Here is a 20,036-nt window from a genome sequence, read left to right as displayed (position 1 = left end):
TTTGTTGACTATAAACATTACTCTCCGAGATATGACATATAAAGTCAAGTACACACCCCAAAAAGCTTATTAATACATTTAGGAAATAAATGTATGGGTTCAGGGAATAAAGAGTATTAGCTGGTAAAGCTGAGATTCTCAGATATAGTAATATTTCGTTATCTGGAGTTTATTCAGCAACCTCAGCTATTAGAAACACCATTACCAACCAGAAAGTGAGCAATACTGTTGCTAAGAATAAAACTTTTAGGACCCAAAATAGGAACCAGAGCTTATGCAGTTTACTCAGACGCTCACCTTGAGCCTGTTTACACTTATTGTGGAGAACTCTAAAAACCTTAATTTTTCTTTCTACTGCTTAGCAAATTAGAAGTAAAATACAGAATAAATTGGAGAAAACTACTGCTAAAGACAATGAGAAGTGATAATCAACATCCAGACAGGGAGAAAAAATAAGAAGAATATTACTTAAAGGGAAATAAAAATTCAAACCCCATCAGTCTCTGAGGCCTAAATACCTTATTAGTTCCTGGAGTGGGCATAATATAGTACACTTCATACTCTGTTGACTGAGAAATATGCCGTGTATTTCAGATGGCTTTTAAATGACTTAATATTTTTATTAGTATTGGGAGGGACGACTTCAGTTTTTAGCAACATTTGTACATGAAAAAATACCTCATTTAAAAACAAAAATGCTAGGTGAATGAAAGGTGACAGTATTAAATTATTACAAATGGCAGCCACTCCTGCTGACCTGTCTGTGCATGAGCATGTGCGTGACGGCTCTTTCTCAGTGTCTTTGGGATAACCTTCTGCTAGATATTCTACTTGTGTCTTTACCTGTCTCTTTCTCTCTTTCTAGCCGGAGACCACCCCCATCACCTACTCGTCCCACTATAATCCGTCCACTAGAATCCTCCCTGTTAGACTAAACGAAGTGTCTGGCATGGCAATTAATTACTAATGAATTATGCAAAAGCAAAATATTTGATAACCGTTGCAGTAAATCATGAGTAGTCGCATGTGTGGATATCAGTAGGCAAGTAACCAGTTTTACTAATGCATTCATCACTCACCTTCATTGCTCATGATATGTCAAACTTTTGGGGTTTGACTCTTGAAAACTGCTGACTCTTTGAGGCTTTATATGTTGTATCAACCAGAGTAGATTGTATAGCAGCCCGCTACTTTGTGGACCATTGGCCTACCCTGGCATATATTTGGAATTGCTTTGACAACTTTCCCAGGTTACCTACCAGATAGCCCATTCAATATAATTCCTAAGAGATAAGAGATGGTGGGCTTAGACCTAAATGATACATATTTATTTTTCCACATTCTGTTTTGACTGATGGAAATTATGTTGTCTATTATACCTGTTTCTGCCTACACCATGATTAGCTATTTAGATCCTTTCTCCTTCCTCTTTATTTCATAAAACTGCTAAGAAGTGATTTTTTAAAAGTTAGGATTCCTTAAAAATAAAACTTTTCCAGAAGCATGAGGTAGTTTGCAAAGGAAAAGTTAATGCATTGCTTGCTCTAGAGGGCTTCTCATGGCAATGTGTTTTGCTTCAAGCTAGAAGCATATTCAACAGTGAATTAAAGCTTGTTTTTTGGTAGTCAGTCAGTAAATTGGGCTACTTTCAGAGTTCAAGGAAGAAGCAAAATATCACATCTCTAGAAGTGTCTGTACAAATGTAATTTCTTTATTCACATATATACTTACCTCCTCACAAGTTACAGTGAAGGCTGATATGGAAAATATTTAATTTTTTATATTGATCTAATTTTAAGCATGGCTAATTATACTTCGACACCAATTCCAGTTGATTTAGTTAGTTAGTACAAAAATATGTCTCCCTTTCCATGCTAATATGTAATTTCCTAATATAAAAATTTAGCCTACCTTTTAAACAGTTTAATGTAACTTTTTAATCGGTTCTAGGCTTTCTTAATAAATCCTGAGCCTTACTATGGGATAGCCATATTTAAAGAATGGGACCTGGAATGGAAAGAAAAGATGCCCTAGTTTGAGAGCAGAGCTCACACTCCTACAGTTGGACAACTTCAGAGTCTCTTTCCAGGTCATTCCAGAAAATAGTATTAAGACATCGAGATTTAAAGCAAATTGGCAAATTCGAACATTTCTAAAATTTATAAGAGCAGCTTAGCCTGAGGGTTAATAGTTCAGTCTTGAGGCTGACTTTTGGACTACCTAGAACTAGATGATTAGCATGTAGGAAACAGCCAGAAGCCAACCGGAATTTTGTCTGCTAACTGTTCCCAGACAGCAGACCAAGTATTCACTGCATAGTTGTGTCCCACGACACCATTTCATATTCTACAGAACTAAATCAGGTTTAACCAACTGAAATGCCTCCCTTTGAAAGCAGCAAACATGATTTGTATGTTAACTTTAATTTCCTGTGTAGTTTATACCCAAAGCAGACGCCCATAAAGTATGAAGTAAAACTTTTAACCATTATTAAAAAGAGACCTTGCCAAGTTGAATGGCATTTTTTTGAACTTATTCTAAAGGGTTAAAACTAGTCCACTTAGGCAAAAATCAGAGAATACAAGATTTACAAAAAGGGCATTTCAACTTTTAAATTGCAAGTGATTGTATAAGAACGCCACCCTAAATCACCACCCTAAATCTTCTCATATCTTTTTTTTTCTCATGGAAAAAAATTAACTTTTTGTGGATGGAACAGATGTGCAAAATACATACTGTATTTTTAAAATAGTGTTGCAGCTAAGTGGAAATAAGTTAAGTAAACATCCATAGTAAAATGAATAGTCTAAAGTGATATCTTTTCACAAAATTCCCTCTCTTTTAGGATCCCCTTTGCTCCTTCTTTTGAATTCTCTAAAATAGGCATCTAACAGATTATATACTTCAGAGTTTGCCTTTGTGCTGTATGTGGTTTTGTGTTTTGCTGTATTTCAAAAATTTCCTTTGGTTAAAGGAAAATGTTGTGGATAACCACTGATGTGTTCTTAGATCAGCACAAACCATGTCAAAGAAAACGGGATTTTTTTCCCCAGATTTCTTTGCACCGATTTTATGCATCATAAACAATGGCATTTGTCACCTTTGGCTTTTGCTCTCAGCTTATCACCCCACAGTTTCACTGTCCCAATTGTCTCTTCTTGTGTGTACATTTTTGTTTTATTTTACTTCTAAGTTATTTCTAATAGAACCCAGCCTCCCCTGGAATTTCAGCAGTCATGTTGGAGAATATTTTCAGTTTACTGCAGTATTGTGTCATATGATTAGTATTAATCCCATTTCCCAAAGGGTTTGTATCCTGCTAAAAGGAGATGTCAATGTAAATGAAGTCAGAAGCTCTAGGATGTGCGGAGTGTGAAGTACAGCCTTCATATCAGGCCTTAAGATGGGAATATGTCGCTTAATGAGCTTTCTAAGTATTTCCCACACACTTCAGATCTTTTGTGTAACTTCATCCTGATTGCTCTGATGTTGTCTACACAACAGATGTAGCTCCATCATGTCTAGTGTAACAAAACGTACAGTGTTTTTAGGATTTGGAAAAGTAAACTGTATATGTTTATTTGATGGGTAAATCTATTTTATTGTCACATGCTAATTCTTGCATGCTTATTGACTAACTGGAATAGCCATTTACTCAATTGTGGACAGATGGTTGAAATAGTATCGATTTAGAACAGATATATTGAATTTCCAGAAATCATCTACCAAGATTACTCCTCTGAATATTGCTTTTAGCTGTGTTTTGTAACATAGAAGAGCAGTAGGGTCTGTTTAGTTAGCAAATTGCCTACTTGTTCAGATACAAACTCACTCTATTCCAAAACATTATAATAAAACCAAGTTCCTGTGATATAACTATAAGCCTTCTGACCTTAGAATTAAAGAGTAATCATATAGATTCATTTTATGACTTTTTAGAATAGACTGTAGCCATAATTCTCAAATATGAAATGGGACCTAATACCAGTATGTGATAAATGTTGATGTTTTCTGTGTACACACATATTTTCTAAGCATGTGTCCCTATGTATACAGTATATACATAGTAAATTTGTGTAAGTACATGTATTTTGTGCCCCTGTGGGTAAGTAGCTTTAAAAATCACCTGTTAAAATGCCATGAGCATGAGTGTGATTGTGTGTGTATCGTATATATATGTATATGTTTGGGTGTAAATATTTATTCGTGTGGGTATGTGTGGGTATGAATATGTTTTTTAAACTGTGTTAATACAAGAGTTAGCTTTAGAGTATTTGCCATAATATGTGATCAAAGTGGCTCATTTCTCATAACATACACGAGGTGTCCAAAATTTTCTCCAGATTACATTCATTCTGAGAGGCACAAGGCTCAGAACTTCCATGACAACATGGTAGAATAACATCTACAGGCATTTGCATCTAAATTCACAGCATTGCTATCGAAGAAGAAATTATCTTTGCCAATATAGCTAGCTCATAGTAAGTGTAAGATCTGGAAACCTACCTTTAAGATCTCTGATTAGAATTATAAATTATTCTTAGATTGCTGAGGTGAATCTTAAAAAGCTAAGTTTGTCTACATAGTCATTTTCTTTCTCTACAGTAACTATCAAAAAATAAAAATAGAGGGATACAGCAGTATAATACAAGTAGTAGATTTTCTGAGTAAGTTTGCTTAAAATGCAGGGAAGAAGTTACGTAACACCTCAGAGGCAGGTCATCTATCCACTTTTTCAGGTAAACATTTTTCATTTGTCAAACAATGTAATTATTTGAAATGGATAGGAATCTCCTTAACATTAAGAATAAAGCTTAAATAGTAGGTCTCTAAACTATGGAACTCGATGAAAGAAGATAATATTTGAGACTCAAGCCATGAGTTTTATATCATTTCACTAAGAGGACTGCAAGCTGTGAGCTCAGAGTTTAATGTGAATGAAGCTAGATGGTTTCTAAGAAACAGTTATTGGTTCACTAGATCCCTCATTCCTTTCTTAAAAGCTCAAATGTGTCTTCTAGAATCTTCAGTCATCCTGTCTAGTTGGCATGTTTAACATTATGTGGTGCTCTGTATGGTGAAATTTTGAAGCATATGTAGTATATGCATTGCTATTTGTATATATGTGTAAGAATGTATGTATGTATGAGAGCAAGAGAGAGGAAACTCAAGGAAGAGTCTCCTGTTTGTCTTAAGACCTGCTCATACTGGTATATTGGTGAGACTTCTCACCTCTCTGGTCTGGGGTTTCACACATGGCTCAGCTCAAGGCTTCATTCCTTTTTAATTTTTACCCTCAAATTCCTTAATGTAATGTTTTTTAAATTACAATAAAATTACTCTGTCTAATCTCTTGCATTGTATGTTGCCAATTTGCTAAAAATGATTCCTTCCAATCAGAAATTCCACCATTACTTGATTTGTGTTTAATTTTACATGTACAGCCTTTGTTTTGCTTGCCTGTATGTTTCTTTTCTCTCCCTTTTCTGAATCAGACTCCTCTTTTGCTTTTTTATATTAAGAAGCAGTGTACAGAAGCAAAATCTTGCCTTCTCTGTTGATTCTTTAATTAATTGGAGCCAGAGTACTTTCCCCTGTCTTCTTGGCACTTTCAGGCTTTCTTAATGCTGATATATGGATGGACTCTATGAATGGAATTTTTGAAGCAAGTTCCTAAAGCTTGTATCATTCTTGAAGGTCATGTGTACCTATTGTGAAAATGTGAAGCTGTATTTCTGAACCTGAAATAAATCATAACATTTGAAGGACTCCCCCCTTCCTCATTCTTGTATATATCTGAGTCATGTCTATGCTTATCAGTAAGATCTGAGACTTGTAAATATTTATAACTCTTTCGATCCTCTTGGTACCAATGTGGAGAATGATAGCATTTGGCATTACTGTCATTAATTTGGGGAAGGATGAGATTTTTAAAGGGAGCAGATTGGACAAATCAAAGGCAGGAGAGTGGGAAACATTTTATGCCTGATTTGAAGTCATCGCTGTACTAAGTAAAAGAAGAACACAAACCTTAGGCAGCTGGAGGGTACAAAGTGACACTTGCCAAGAAGCACCGTGACATTTTGCTATTGAAAAGGAAGTGATCCCGAAAAGCTAGGAAACAGATGGATGAAGAATACTCTGCCCAAATGGTAGGTCTACAGAAGGCATTTCTGACAGAAAGCCTGACTCAACAGTTGGCCTCCATTGTTTATTCATTCGGCGTTGAGGGGAGAAGTTACCCCTTTCAGTTTCCCCAATATTAAGAGAACAGAAGAGTGTTCAGTCTTACACACGTCCTTATCCTGAGTTTCCAGAGAATAGAGAAAGATTCCTTGTTACAAGAGTTTTGATGATTGGTCCCTTATCAACATACATAGACTCAGATTGTGCCATCTAAAAGCAGGAGACAAGAAGGGAGTGGGAGGGGAGAAATGTTGGTTTACTTTCCCTTTGTGTTCAGGGTATGCTCTTTGTGAAAAGATGAATTGGAAAAACTGTTGGGTTAATTCACACTTTCTGTTGTGATTTCTTTCTCATGTCTATACATCTTCCATGAGTGGAGCCATCAGTGCCTTCAAAGGAAGCTTTTTAATGGAAGAAAGAGTCAGGATGCGAATCATTCTGTGCACTGTGCTGTGAGTGTGTGTCTTACCGCATGATTCTGTATTCAGAATAGTTCCTGGTAGAAATTACCAAAACCAAAGGACCTTATTGTAACTATCTGGCAAATTTCCATTTGTATTTTAAAAATAGTTCTGACATCAATGTAAGTATCTACTCAATTAGTTTTCAAGATTCTTGTTTTTCAGCTGAAACCTTTAAATTTCATACTGAGAAGTACTAATTTCATCACACACCTGGCACTGCCACTCTTAAGACCATTTCTTGGTGTTCTTTCACATTGAGGCAGACTGATACTTAGAGTACATGCAAGAGATGTTGGCTAAAACCACAACCTTAATTTGAAGTTTCCCAAAGTCCATTCCATGAGATTTTAATAAGTTTTACACAGACATACACCAAGGATTTCTTGATTGACTATACTTGGGAAATGGTGACTAAAAATTAGATGTTTCTTTACTGGAAGACTCTATAGAAGCTTTAGTATCAGATGGCAGGGCTAGTGTCTCCATGTTTCTCAGATTTATTTGACCATCAATGCTTTTTTCATAGAGCATCTCACAGGACTAGCGCTCTGAGGTACATGCCTTAGGAAACACTGCTTTAGTGGCTTTAGGCCAGAGGGGAAAGGCATTGAGTGAGACTGTCCCAGTACAGACTGTCACTAACACAAAGTTGGGTGATAAAATCAAAAGTCATGGCAACTGGAGCTCCCAGCTTAGGACCATCCTCCTGGAGCTCTGATGCTTGGGGAGATCCAAGGAGGTAGGTCGCATAGGAACGGGGCATGAAAGCAGATAGAGACAGACATGCAATGAGTCCTAGGGGGGCATTGTGGAGGACTCAGATCACTTTCAGTATTACCTTTTCTCTCTCACTTGCCAAAAAAAAAGAGCTCCTTTGAATTAATTACATTACCCCCATAGTATTCTTGTAAAGGGAGGGATCTAGGTTGACTTAAAAGTGAAGATCAGCAGAAAAGCATTGAGAAGAACGCTTATTCTTACTGCCTTTGTTGTCTCACTTTCCCAAGCCTTCAGGCTCACCAACTGCTCTGGGATATTAAGTTATCTGAGTGATGGGCAAAGAAAACAAGCAGGGAATGTTTTGTGAGATTGTAACAGAAAAGAAAAAAGTTATAAGGAAGACCTTCCCAGGGCTCTTGCCAGAGGAATGTCACCCTAGGAACAGCTTGCAGCACTGAGGTAGATCAAGAGAACGTGGGTAATTCATCATTCTTCTTAATAATGGAGACTTTTATATATGAATTATGCCCATATTCCACACACAGCTTTTCCTACCACCTTACCTTCCTGTTTCAGCCAAACGATTCTCCGAAGTTGTTTTTAAGAAAGCTTAAGGAAGTATAACCTGAAATTATAATCTTGAGTAGGCAGAATTTGCTTGTATGGTGAATGCTAGTATGATGAGTTTTAATATGTGTTAGCAACTCAGTATCCCAACTCAGTGTTCCAAACGAAATACTTCAAGTTTTGTGTTAGAAGTGGCAATGGTATAAGGTAACTTTGTAGCCCTTCATATAAAAAGCCCCAGTATTTTCAGCACGTGACCTTCAAGCACTTCAGCACTGTGTTGAGTAGTATGGAAAATTTTAGAAAAGAAATAGTAAAAACCCAAACTGCCAAGATCCATAATAGAAGTAACTCTGAGCCAGTGTACGGTGTCATCACCAACAATGCTTTTTTGGCAACGAGAGGAAAGTAGATACAGGATGAGTGAAGAGGGAAAGAAAAGAGCTAAGGGGATAGATGTCACTCTGCTGTTTGAAGCAAACATTCTAGCTGTCCATGAAATATATTCCAAGACATAAAGTTTCTGATCCTGTTTCTAGACTAGAACACCAAACTAGCTCAAACAGAAAAGTGCTTTGGCATATGCTGACAAAACATCCCTTTAGCACTGTGGACTTGCTGTTCAGTTTAATGGCTCACCTCCCCACCCTGCTGAGGTAATTAAAGTGTTCTAAAGCCCCTTCAGAACTCAAAAATAGTTTCGGTTTGCTGGGCAGGTGATAAATCTCATTGAGCCTGACAGGAATTTCATTACACTTTCTTCATGAAAACACCAGGGATAACCATTACCTGGATCCTGCTGACCGCCCCCCACCCGCCCCCCGCAGTTGAAAGGTTACAGACCAATAACAAGTTCTTCATCATTTATAATGGATAGGAGGCCTCCTTAAGTTCAGCCAGCTTAAAATGGACCAAAGAAAAATTGGTCTTGGACTTTGGGGAAGGTAAGGTGGTTTTTTAGCTGCTCAGAAATAGCCCAGTCAGTATGGCTCCATTAACATCTCATAGAAGATGAAACAGAAGTTTGCTTTTGTTTTTGCTTTTGTTTTCTTGTAGACTTCATTGCACCACTCACTGAAGTGTTACAGAAGTAAGATGGAAGTGAGTATGTTGTTGAACACCTGGATGAGTAGCCAAAAAGAAGTCCCACAGGGAGTAGGGTACTGAACTAACCTGCCGTTCTATGGCTTGCTGTAATGTTGAGCTCATTACCAGTTGGGTTAGAAAGAGGAAATTAAATGTAGACTTCTGCTGGAAACCCGTGGGAAAGCTTCATTGGGCCTGCTGTTTTCCTACTTACAGAGCTGTCCATTGCCATGTAGCGTTTACTGTATCTTCCCTAGCAGCCCATCATCCAGAGAGAGGCTGTTGTCAAAACGAAGCAAAACTCTGGATCTTTCTTTCACCACCAGTGGGCCTGACAAGATGCAAGCCAGGCTAGGGATACGGAGAAAGAGCCAGCAAACCAAATTTCACTTACCCTGGACCTGGTTCAGAATAAATAAGAACTTCAGTTGCACCTAACTCTAAGACAGAGGGAAACCTTACCCAAAATCTTTGGGGTCACCATGGAACAGACATAGCCTCATAGTTTGCCTGGGCCTGGAAAGGCTATCACATCAGGATTTCACCTGAAGGAAATTCTTATTTACAAATCCTTTTCTCCAAGATCGACCCCAGATATTTTCTGCATCGTGATTACATTGCTCATTTGATCCCTTGCCGCCTTCTACTTTCCCTCATCTTAAAGAAATCTCACCTGTCATATTTCTATATCAACTCCCTCTCCCCCTATGGAGATTTCATAACATTTACTGAAATCTTTGGAAGTAACTGAATGTCACAAAATCAGGGTTGGGAAACATACTCAAGTTATAAAGGTATGCGGCTCTTGTACTGTTCCCAGTTCTCCTGAATATGATTGCATGGATTTATCATTCCATGGTACAAAATAACAAGGTTTTGGAGTGGGCTCAAATGGCTCATACCTAGCACAAGGCTGGAAGCCAGGAAACATGCTAGGAGCTGCTCACTATGCCATGTGATATTCTCTCATTTCCCCTGCATGCCTGCATCTGCATGTTTTCTGTCTGATTTGAGTTTGATTTTTGCGGGATATTTATGCATGCTGTTATTTGGATTTATTTTCTAATTTAAACATTGTTTTTTTCCTCTGCATCTGTGTTTTTCTTTTTCTTTTGTTTTCTTTTGTTTTTTTTGTTGTTTTGTTTTCACTAGGCGACCCCCTCCTGCAGTTCCCGGACGACCATCCTAACCCCCATCATTCATCTCCTTTTGTTTTCGACAATATGTCTATACTTGGTATTTAAAAGCCTTTCATTTGCACTATATGTCATATGTACATAAAAACTTTTATTTTTGATCCATGTCTATAATAAAAACAAAGTTTATTCTATATAAAAAATGAAATGTGTTCTGTTTCTTTTTCTAAAGAAGATCTGAGTTAAAATAGGAGTTTGTTTCAACTAAAACCACGTAGGGTGAAAAATACATAATTTGACCTTTTAAGGTGCTTAAACTGAAAATGATTGACTTTAAGTTCTTAAAGCATTGTGATTTGGGATGCTATTTGGTGGAGAAAAATAATCTATCTTCAGTTGAAATGTCTGTCCAATAGAAGAGTGAAACAAGTAAAAATCCTGGGTGTCTTAGAAAAGACACAGAGGACTGAATAATTTCACTCTGCCCCCGGGAATCCCATTAATAATTATGATTGCACCAAGACCTTTTTTCTATTTTCATTATTTTTCTAGGAGATAAAACATGTATGATTATGGGAGAAATTGTTGGTCTGAAACACATCAATCTCATACTTTGGCAAATTCGGGGGAAAAACACATCATCTGAATAAAAGTACAAGACAAGGAAATGTTGCCACCTTGAGAAGATTCTTAATGATGTCAGTAAAGTACTGGAAGAATAGAATCTTTATGAGTTTTGGGGAAAAGATAACTTTTTTAATACTTTAATCCTCGAATGGTAATTCCAACACAAATTCTAAGCTATCGTTAAAAACAAATCCCAAAGATTTATCCAAATAAAATGTTTATTATTAAGGTAATGTAGTCCATCCTGCCAAATATGTGATCTGAAGGCTCCCTAAAGGTTTGAGATTTAATTCAGAGTTTTCTTTTTGAAGATTTACTTGGTCTAAATTAAAATTTTAAAGGATCTCATCTTTGATGAGATCACTTCTGAATGTGCCTCACTTTAGCATATGAAGAAAAAAACTATAGGACAGGAAAGTAAAGTACTGTTGATCAGGACTTGGTGGTCCACTCATTTCCTGGCTGACTTAGACAAGCCCTGGCAAAGAGAGGCAGTGCCGGAGGTGTAGGCAGGAACCTCAGTTCAACAATGGGGGACCCTCACTACCAATACCCTTTCTCTGGGCTGTAAAAATCTTTTTTAAGGACTATGTTCTCCCAAAAATGCAAAAGCAGTTTATTTCTCAGGGGAAAACTTTCATATGGCACGTTACGTTGGTGTGTACTTGCATCTCAAGTTCAGTGACTGCAAGTTAGAAGCGCTCGTGACTAAGGAAATTCAAAGGCGCCAAAGCTGGGGATCAACAGAAGCTCAAGTTTACCTGGAGGCGGCTGAATTGACGCAAAATATCACACAGCACGCAGTTTGTTGCCCTTCCCTTCACCTTCAGCCCAGGCGTTTAATTCCTTTTAATCAGTATTCTTATCGGGTAGCTTTCTCATCTGATAGCATGCTCATCCCAACAGACCCGGTTTTCCTGGATTATATCACACCACCTCTGCAAACACAAAACAGGCTGTCAACAGGAAGGTTTTTGCCAATTATCTTTTTTAAGTGTTTGGTACTTTTCCACTTTGTCTTAACCTTGAACTTATTTTTATCCGCAGTGTTACACCATTTAGATGTTTAAAACTTTGACCTGATGACCATGAGAACGTAAGGCTTGAGTCATGGCAGAATGAAATGATTCCCTGGCAATCTTACTCGGTCTCCTCAACAACTAGGTATGGCCCCTTCCTCACATTCGATAGGCGAGAAGAAAGGGGGCCTCCCCTTCGAATGGGAGGGGGAAGGAAGCAGCCTGGGGTAAAATTAAACTATGCTGAGGTTTGTTCATATATACCGCTCATAGTGTTTCTGTGTTTCATAACATCCCCTTCCTCAGCTCTCCCACCTCCACCCTCAATATTGGATAGAGAGCTGAAGAAGTATAGTTGAACTGTACTGACTCAGGATCTTCGGGAGAAACAAACCATTATATCTTTAGTAAACATAATATTTCTTAAGTAGTCTCATCCCTTTATTTATGCATCAAACATTTCTTGAATTCATAAGAATGTCCTGGTTACTGGGAACACCAGAGAAGAAACAGGATAAAAGTAGCTGACAAAATAGCTAAATAAGCAATTCCAATATAAGCTATGACAGGAGAAAATTTGGGTCCTTTTTTCCAGGGAGAACTGTTACCAACTTCCATGCTGAAGCAGTTATTTGAGTCCTAGAACCAGATTATCTGCTTGACCCAAAGCCTGCTAACATTTTGACCTCTGACAAAGAAGGGAACAACAGAGCTCATTTCAGCCAATGAGAAACCAAACTTTTCATTTCTAATGGAATAGTATAAGACTCTAAATCACATAAGTGTTGGTTGAGAAAGACATAGTGCTACTGAAAGTGCAGTAGTCTGTCAACTTTGCTTTGGCTTCTAACAAAAAGGTTTTGGATTTAGAAGATACCCTGTAGCAGTCTCCCACTGGATGCAGTGAGGGGAATGAGAATCCCCGAGTCTCCAGCTAGAAACACCCAGGACACCTAGGAGATGGAGAAAAGAGAACTAAAGGTAGGAAAAAATAAACAAAACGACCCATGCTTTCCTTGGGGAGTTCCACTGTTAAATAAATGTCTGTAAGCCTTGGGAGCCACATATACACTGAAGGGTGTTTCAACAAACATCCTAGAAGTTGAAATCCAAGAGGAGATAAGGAAATAACCTCAGCTGTTCATGTACAAACATAGACACCTTCGGTGGGTTCAGATCCTGTACCCTTCAGTACTCTTTATCCCAGAGTTTGAAAAAGACTGTACTTGCCAACGTCTGCTTTATAACTCAGCACTAAGTATGATTCTTTAAAAAAAACTCAGAAAATGGATGTTGGAATCTTTAGTCCAGTTCCATGAGATTCACAGTCTTCACAGCTGTGAGTCCATCTTAAAGACATGAACCTCAACCACAGAAAGAAAAGATTGCTGAAAAAGAAAGAAAACTCCTATACCCTTTATAATACTACAGAGTCTATATCTGAATAAATCAAATGGAGCTTATGCTACCACACCACTGTATGTCCCCCATTTAAAGAGACATACCAGCTGCCTCCACTACCATAATATATACCTATTTTTGTTTGTTAATACTACAAGTTTCTATCGAATTGCAATACTGTCAACATTTAAGATCGGATGGCAGGTTGTTGGATGAGTCAAGACTATAAACTGCTACTCTCGAAGTGTTCTTAATCTAATCACATTTTACAATACTTTATATCAGGTTTTGATTCTCACTGCAGTTCACATCTTCAGTGATCCTCTTGAACACGAGCCATGAGCAGGCAGAGAATAAAGAAAGCCTTAGCCTCTGGCCCCCAGGAGCCAAAGAGACTTAAGAATCCTCAAGACAGTAACAGAGAAGTCACTGAAGTGGGTCCTCCGTCTCAAAACAGCTGCTAACAGACTAACAGAGGATATTTTTCAAGCTCCATATAACACAGTGGAAAAACTAGCCTTTCAGATTCTTTGTTTTTGTTTTTGTTTTTTAGTCTTTTGGATTATTAAGGGCTAGTTTTTCTTCCCCCAGCCCTCCTCTCTGTGGCTGTATTTCAGTTAGAGCCAAGGAGATACTTGAAAAAAAAGCCCGCTGCTTTTTTCTCTTTTAAAGACAAAAATACTCTCAGCCTCATACACAATAGCTGCCTGGGGTCTAAAGATCTGTTTATTCTGCAATTTAGAAAGAGTGGGAGGCCCACGGTGTTCTCACCGACCAGAGTCCAAATGTTCCTTGGGCCCCACACAAGGCCACGGGGCCGTCCTGGAGCGTGAGCCGTGTGCCAGCGGAGCTTGGGAAAGCAGAAGCAACTCCTCAAGCCAGCTCTCTCAGGGGCCCGAGGGGACAGTATCCCTCGACCTCAGCACTGGTAAAATCAATGTGTTCCAACACCCCAGCAAAAGTATGGTCAGGAGATTGGAGAGCTAGTCTGTTTAGGGCACAAGACCTCACTCAGGCTGATCCTGGGTGTCATTTGAAAGCCAGGTGCCAATTGGCACTGGATGGTGACAGAAAAGGCCATTTGCCTTTCTAAGCCCCTTCCTCTGGCACTCTTAGGCCTGCGGCACCTGACTGCGCGAGGAGGCACCAGTACCGTGGAGTTGCCAGGCCCCAGGTGCCGAGCAAATGTTGGGCTGTTGGGAAACAGAACTACCTTATTGCTGGGGAGTCCTCCTGTTAATCACAGTAATAGATCTGGGAAGAAAACGGTGTTTTGATTTGGCTGGTGATTGCCACTGTTCCCAAGGTAAACAAGCCTACCTTAATTGCACCTGTGAGTTGTAAAAGAAGAAAGACACCAAAAGCAGTGGCATGGTCTAAGCTAGCTCACTCCTACAGAACTTCAGCTGTTTCTACTCTGCCTCTCGCCTGCAGCTGAGCTCGCCAGAGCCCTCTCAGTGGTCAGAGGAGCGTCCCTCCTCAGGCCTGATGGTTCCCAGGACCTTGGTCAAACCCTGGCTCTCACTTCAGCTCGGATCACTTTCCCCAGAATCCAACTTTCTAGAACACTACAAATGGCACTGCCCCACTGTTGGAAGTTTGCATGGTTCTTGGGAAATTAGTCATTAGCTCCACAAGGCTCTTGTCAATATGTCCATTACCCAGAGAATCAGCACATGAATTCCATTAGGGAACAATAAAAAAGCATGTTCATGATGACATGAGGATGCCTGCACACTAAGACCACACCTCCTCTGAGGTAAAAAAGGAGGCCCCCAGAAATCTCCCCAGCCCTACCCACCAACACTCATATTCTCATCATCTGCCTTGAACCCGCCGGGACTTACATAGCTCTTTATCCCCGCCTGGGTCAGTCCGCCAAAAAGCCCTAGACTAATGGGTCGCTGTCCTGTATGGAGATTGGCGTACATATCTATTCCATGCTCTTCTGCCCCCCTCTCCAACTTCTGAAACCTTTACCCTGTACCCTCTATAATTCGCTGCCCATGATCAGTAAACTTCCCCTAAATCTTCAACCTGTCCTCTGGATGTGTCCGTCACTTTCTTTCTCGAACAGGACAGCTCTAAGCGTACTGCTTTCCGGGCAGCCTTCTCCAAAGGGGGTGCTTGTCTCCCAGAGCCCTTGTACTGCTGACCCTCACGTGGGGTAGGTATCCTTGTTTCTCATTTTTGCTTTCAGGCCATTCTTCCTTCCTCCTCCATAAAACCTTCAGCTTTGAACCTCATGCACCAGATTATAGCACATACCCCTCATTGTTGCACTTATCTACCAATCTCCAGTTCATTCTCTCTTATTTCTTGATGATTTTAGCTCCTGTTTCCCTGTCATTCTTTCCAGTACCACTCTTGTCTTAATTCTTGGGGATGTCTACCTAAGTGTAGGTATTCCTTCCAACACCGCCCCCATCTCACTTCTCATTTCCTTGGACTTCACTCCTCCAGTGACATTGCCCTCCACCCTACCTCAGTTGCTCACTGCTAAAGTCATAACCTTGTCTTTATTCTCTGAACTTTACTTCCTGTCTTTCAAACCCCTTGAACCTCCAATCCATTGACCTTTGCCCTGTCCCTCACCTCCCTGTCCTTCACCCTTCTTGAGGTTCACTCTCCTTCTTACCCAACTTAAATTCCACGGTCAACCATTATAATCAGGCCCATGCATAGCTACCATCCTCCCTCGCCCTTCTCCCAATCTGATTAATCACCACCCTGGGTAAATTCAACTCTCCGTCTACTCTAGTTTGCACTCATGTAGCTGTACATGGTTAGAAAAATACACACACACCCACACACAACCAAGCTTCACTTTAAATTCATGACTACCATTCTCAAGAGAGCCCTTACTACTGCTGGGCAATTATACTAGGCATGCCTAGTTCATTCACTCTCCCAATGTCCTGAACTGTTTCATACCTCCTCACTTCATCACTTCCCCCTTACTCTCACATCTCAGCTGATTCTTTGCCTCCTACTTCCCTGAGAAAATGGAAGCAATCAGAAAAGAATTTCCAAAGATTCCCATCACCTCATTTATCCACTAACCATCTACCCACTTACCAGCATCTGTATCTATATTCTCTGCCTTCCCACTATGTTACCATAGATCAACTATCCCTTCCCATCCTAAAGCCAGTCCCTCCACTTGTGCAATAGATCCCATCACCTCTCACCTGCTCAAGAATATCGCCCCAGCAATTAATTCTTCCCTTTCTCACATCAACTATTACTTTCTACTGTTTCATTTCCATCAGTATACAAACATGTTGTCATTTCTCCTATCTTAAAAAAAAAAAAAGGTTTCTTGCCCTCACCTCCCCTTTCAGTTTCTGTCCTATTTCCTGTTTCCCCTTTGACATAAAACTTCCAGAGTTGCCTGTACTTGCTGCTCCAATTTCTCTTCTCTTATTCTCTCTTAAATCCACTTCATATAGGTTTTTATTCCCACAACTCCACAAAAAAAATGTTCTTTTAAGGGACACCAATCACCTCCTCCTTTCTAAATCCGATGGTCAATGCTCAGTCCTTGCTTTCTTGATTTTTCAGATTTTGATCTGATTACAGTTGATCACCCCTTCTTCCTTGAGTCATCTGCACTTGGTTTCCAGGACTCTAAATTCTTGATTTTCCTCCTGTCTCAGTGGTTGTGCTTTCCAAATCTTTTTGCTTATTCTTCTCTCCAACCTTTTACTTTGGATTTCTTAGTTCTCTGTATATATAAACTTCCTTGGTGATGTCATCCAGTCACAAAGCATTAAATGTCATTTTATATACCAACAAGTCTTAAATTTATATCTCAATCCCATACGTTGCTCCTAAAACCCAAACTCATATCTCCAACTCCCTACTCAACATTTCAGCTTGGATGTCTACATTTCATACCCTACATGCCCCAAACTGAATTCCCAATCCTCCTCCCCAAAATCTTTATCCATATCCCCTTGGCCCCCATCTCAGTTGATGGCATGTCCATCTTTCAATTTGTTCAGGCCAAAAACCGTAAGAGTCACTTACGATTCTTCTCTTGCATCCGTACCCTACAACTAATATGTCAGGAAGACCTTGACTCTACTTTCAAGTTATATCTAGAATGTGACTATTTTTCACCACTTCCTCTGCTACCACTCTGCTCTGAGGCACTGTCATCCCCTGCTTGGATTAATATCAGAGCCTCCTAATGCTTATTTCTGCTCTACTTTTCCCCACAGCAACCAGAATGAGCCTGTTAAAATTTATGTCGGATCATGTCCCTCTTTTTCTCCAAGACCCTCCAGCGTTTCCCATCTCAGAGTAAAAGCCAGAGTCCTTTTAATAGCCTACAATGTCTAGGTGACCCAGCCTCCCACTTTCCCTCTCTGGCCTCCTCTTCTGCTCTCCTTTATCACCCCACCTTGGCCACTCCTGGCTATTCCCCAAACATGCCATGCAGTCTTCTGCCAGGGACTTTGCAGCAGCTCTTTCCTCGGCCTGCAACTCCCTTCCCCTGAGAATCTGGATAATTCCCTCACCTCCTTCCAATCTTTGGTTAAATGTTACCTTTTCCATAAGACCTACCCTGACCCCCTTACTGAATACCATTGCTACCTTTTTCTTCTTTTTTCAATAGCATTTGTTACCTTCTGCTTATGTTTATTGTCTCTCTCCTCCTGCTAGAATGTAAGCTCCATTAGGTCAAGGGAGTTTGTCCCTTTTACTCGTAGGTGTATCTCAAGCATGCAGGACAAACAGTATCTGTCATGTAGTTAATGTTCAGTAAGTATTTGTTGAATGAATAAATTTCTGAGGCTAAACATCATAAAATGCAAATGGTAGAAGTGAGTACAGGTGGTCCTAGGTGGACAATACATTTTTTAATAAATAGATGTTGGGGGAAGAGAATAAGGGATAAAGGGGATGATGAGGGGCTTGCTAAAGCATTAAAAGCGACTGCCTACCAGTTAGCCTTTAGCCCTAGATGCAATTCAAGACACATTGAATTTCATTGTAAAAGGGAACATCAATAACTTCCACAAGATGGCAGTGTCCGGTCCTGTTTTCCCGCATTCGAAGCGTTTGACATATTGTAAAATTGTGTGACTGATGCCCTCTGCTGGCTTGTTTTTGTTGTTCTTGACCTTGAGCCTTTGGCTTAAAAATGTAAATGATGGCTCCATATGCTTCCTTGAACATGCTCAATGTGATTCTTACATCCATAATTTAAGCCAGCTGGCCAAAAGCACACTCAAAAGTTCATAGTACTGACACAGCATACAGGCATAACACTGACACCGATTTGATTGCCACACAGAACCACTGTGGTGTGGTGACACTCAGATCCCTGCAACACATTCTAGCCGCATGCCAGTCATGCATCACGCCAAAAAATCAAGCACACGTGCTGCCTTGTGGCTCTACCTGTCCTTCATCCTTCCATCTCAACTACAATCCCTGGTACCATTTTGGAAAGATGGGCAAACCTACCTTCCCATTCCTCCCTCCTTGCTCTCAATTGCCACCACCACCCTCCTGCCTTCCTTATAACTTAGGGTGACAAGAAACAGAGCTGGGAGGAAGGGGTACATCTTCTTATACACGCAAGTATTTGACAAGTTGGGATTTTAATTCCAAAGCTACCCTAACCCTCTCCCCTTCTCTGTCCTCCCCCACCTGCCCACATACACACACCGTAATACTCTCTGGAAATTTAGATCATTAATATCCTATTTGCCCCCTTTCAGTGTGGTTTAAATTTAAAAGACTGACTGGATTACTATACTTAAGTGATAGGTAACTTTCCCAAGAACTGTCACATTAGGTCATACCAATTGTTAAGTAGGCCTGCATCCCTATGCCAGCAGCATCCCAGAGAAGCATGCCATAAGTGAGCCTCATCATCCTTCAGGTAGCAACACCTAAAGCCTTGGGATTTCTTAACATTTATTTATTTGTTTGTTTGGCTGTGCTGGGTCTTAGTTGTGGCATGCAGGCTTCTCTCTAGTTGTGGCACGTGGACTCTAAAGCACGCAGGCTTAGTTGCCCCTCAGCATGTGGGATCTTAGTTCCAAGACCAGGGATCGAACCCACATCCCCTGCATTGGAAGGCAGATTCTTAACCACTGGACCACCAGCGAAGTCCCTTAACACTTTCTTACAAGACAGTTATGGCTTTTTTATGTGCGTTTTTTCCCAAAACTTTTTGGAACCCATTTATATCCCTGGCTTGTGAAACTTCTTAGACTTACATGTAGACAGTGTATTAAATTATTTTTTCATTTGTCTTAAATTTGCTCTGTTCAAATTTCAAAGGGTGTCTCCTCCTATAAGTCATGATTTGGTAGGCAAATAACATCCACTTTCACCCTTAATAGTTTTGTAGAAATGACTGTCTCTCTTTCGAGGCTTCCTTCCAGGCTGTGGTGTTCTATTCTCTAATCCGTTTTCATAGGCCAGCTTCCTTTCCCTCTGATTCCTACCATTTTGGCTATTCCAGTTATCCTTCTGTGATCTAATTCCACTATAGCCTGGTTGTGAGGCAACCAATTCTGTACAAAGAATCCCAAACACAAAAGCGCTGGATTCTGTTCTCAGTAACCTTCTAGATAATGCCCAGAATTCTGAACCAATGTCCTTCAGATACTACACATGGAACACCTTAGCTTGGGTGTACCATCTCAGGTACCTCGAACTTAACATGCTTCATTCTTATTTTCTTATCTACTTTACTTCCAAACCTGTTCTCACATCTGTTTTCTCATGGTATAGTTACTAGAAAGAATCCACTCAAGGCAGAAGCCTCCCCCCACCCCACCAGTTCTCTTTCCCTCCCATTGTCC

The 20,036-nt window shown here is 39.9% G+C and overlaps 1 protein-coding gene across 3 annotated transcripts in view; it reads left to right on the top strand.

Annotated features, from left to right (window-relative positions):
* Positions 1 to 10,356, top strand: part of DNM3 (dynamin 3) — a 599,000-nt gene extending 588,644 nt beyond the window's left edge. For 2 of the 3 annotated variants that reach the window (XM_007446762.1, XM_007446760.1), the window contains one exon: positions 866 to 935. In XM_007446762.1, the coding sequence (XP_007446824.1) occupies positions 866 to 935 (70 nt within the window). Of the gene's footprint in view, positions 1 to 865; positions 936 to 10,175 lie in introns of those variants that run through there. The other variant, XM_007446759.1, reaches the window with a different exon arrangement.
* The last annotated feature ends 9,680 nt before the right edge of the window (positions 10,357 to 20,036 follow it).

The sequence above is a fragment of the Lipotes vexillifer genome, unplaced genomic scaffold, assembly GCF_000442215.2.
Source record: "Lipotes vexillifer unplaced genomic scaffold, Lipotes_vexillifer_v1.1 scaffold685, whole genome shotgun sequence".
Taxonomy (NCBI): Eukaryota; Metazoa; Chordata; class Mammalia; order Artiodactyla; family Lipotidae; genus Lipotes; species Lipotes vexillifer.
Note: the sequence above shows the minus strand (reverse complement) of the source record. Positions and strands in the feature narration are given on the sequence as shown.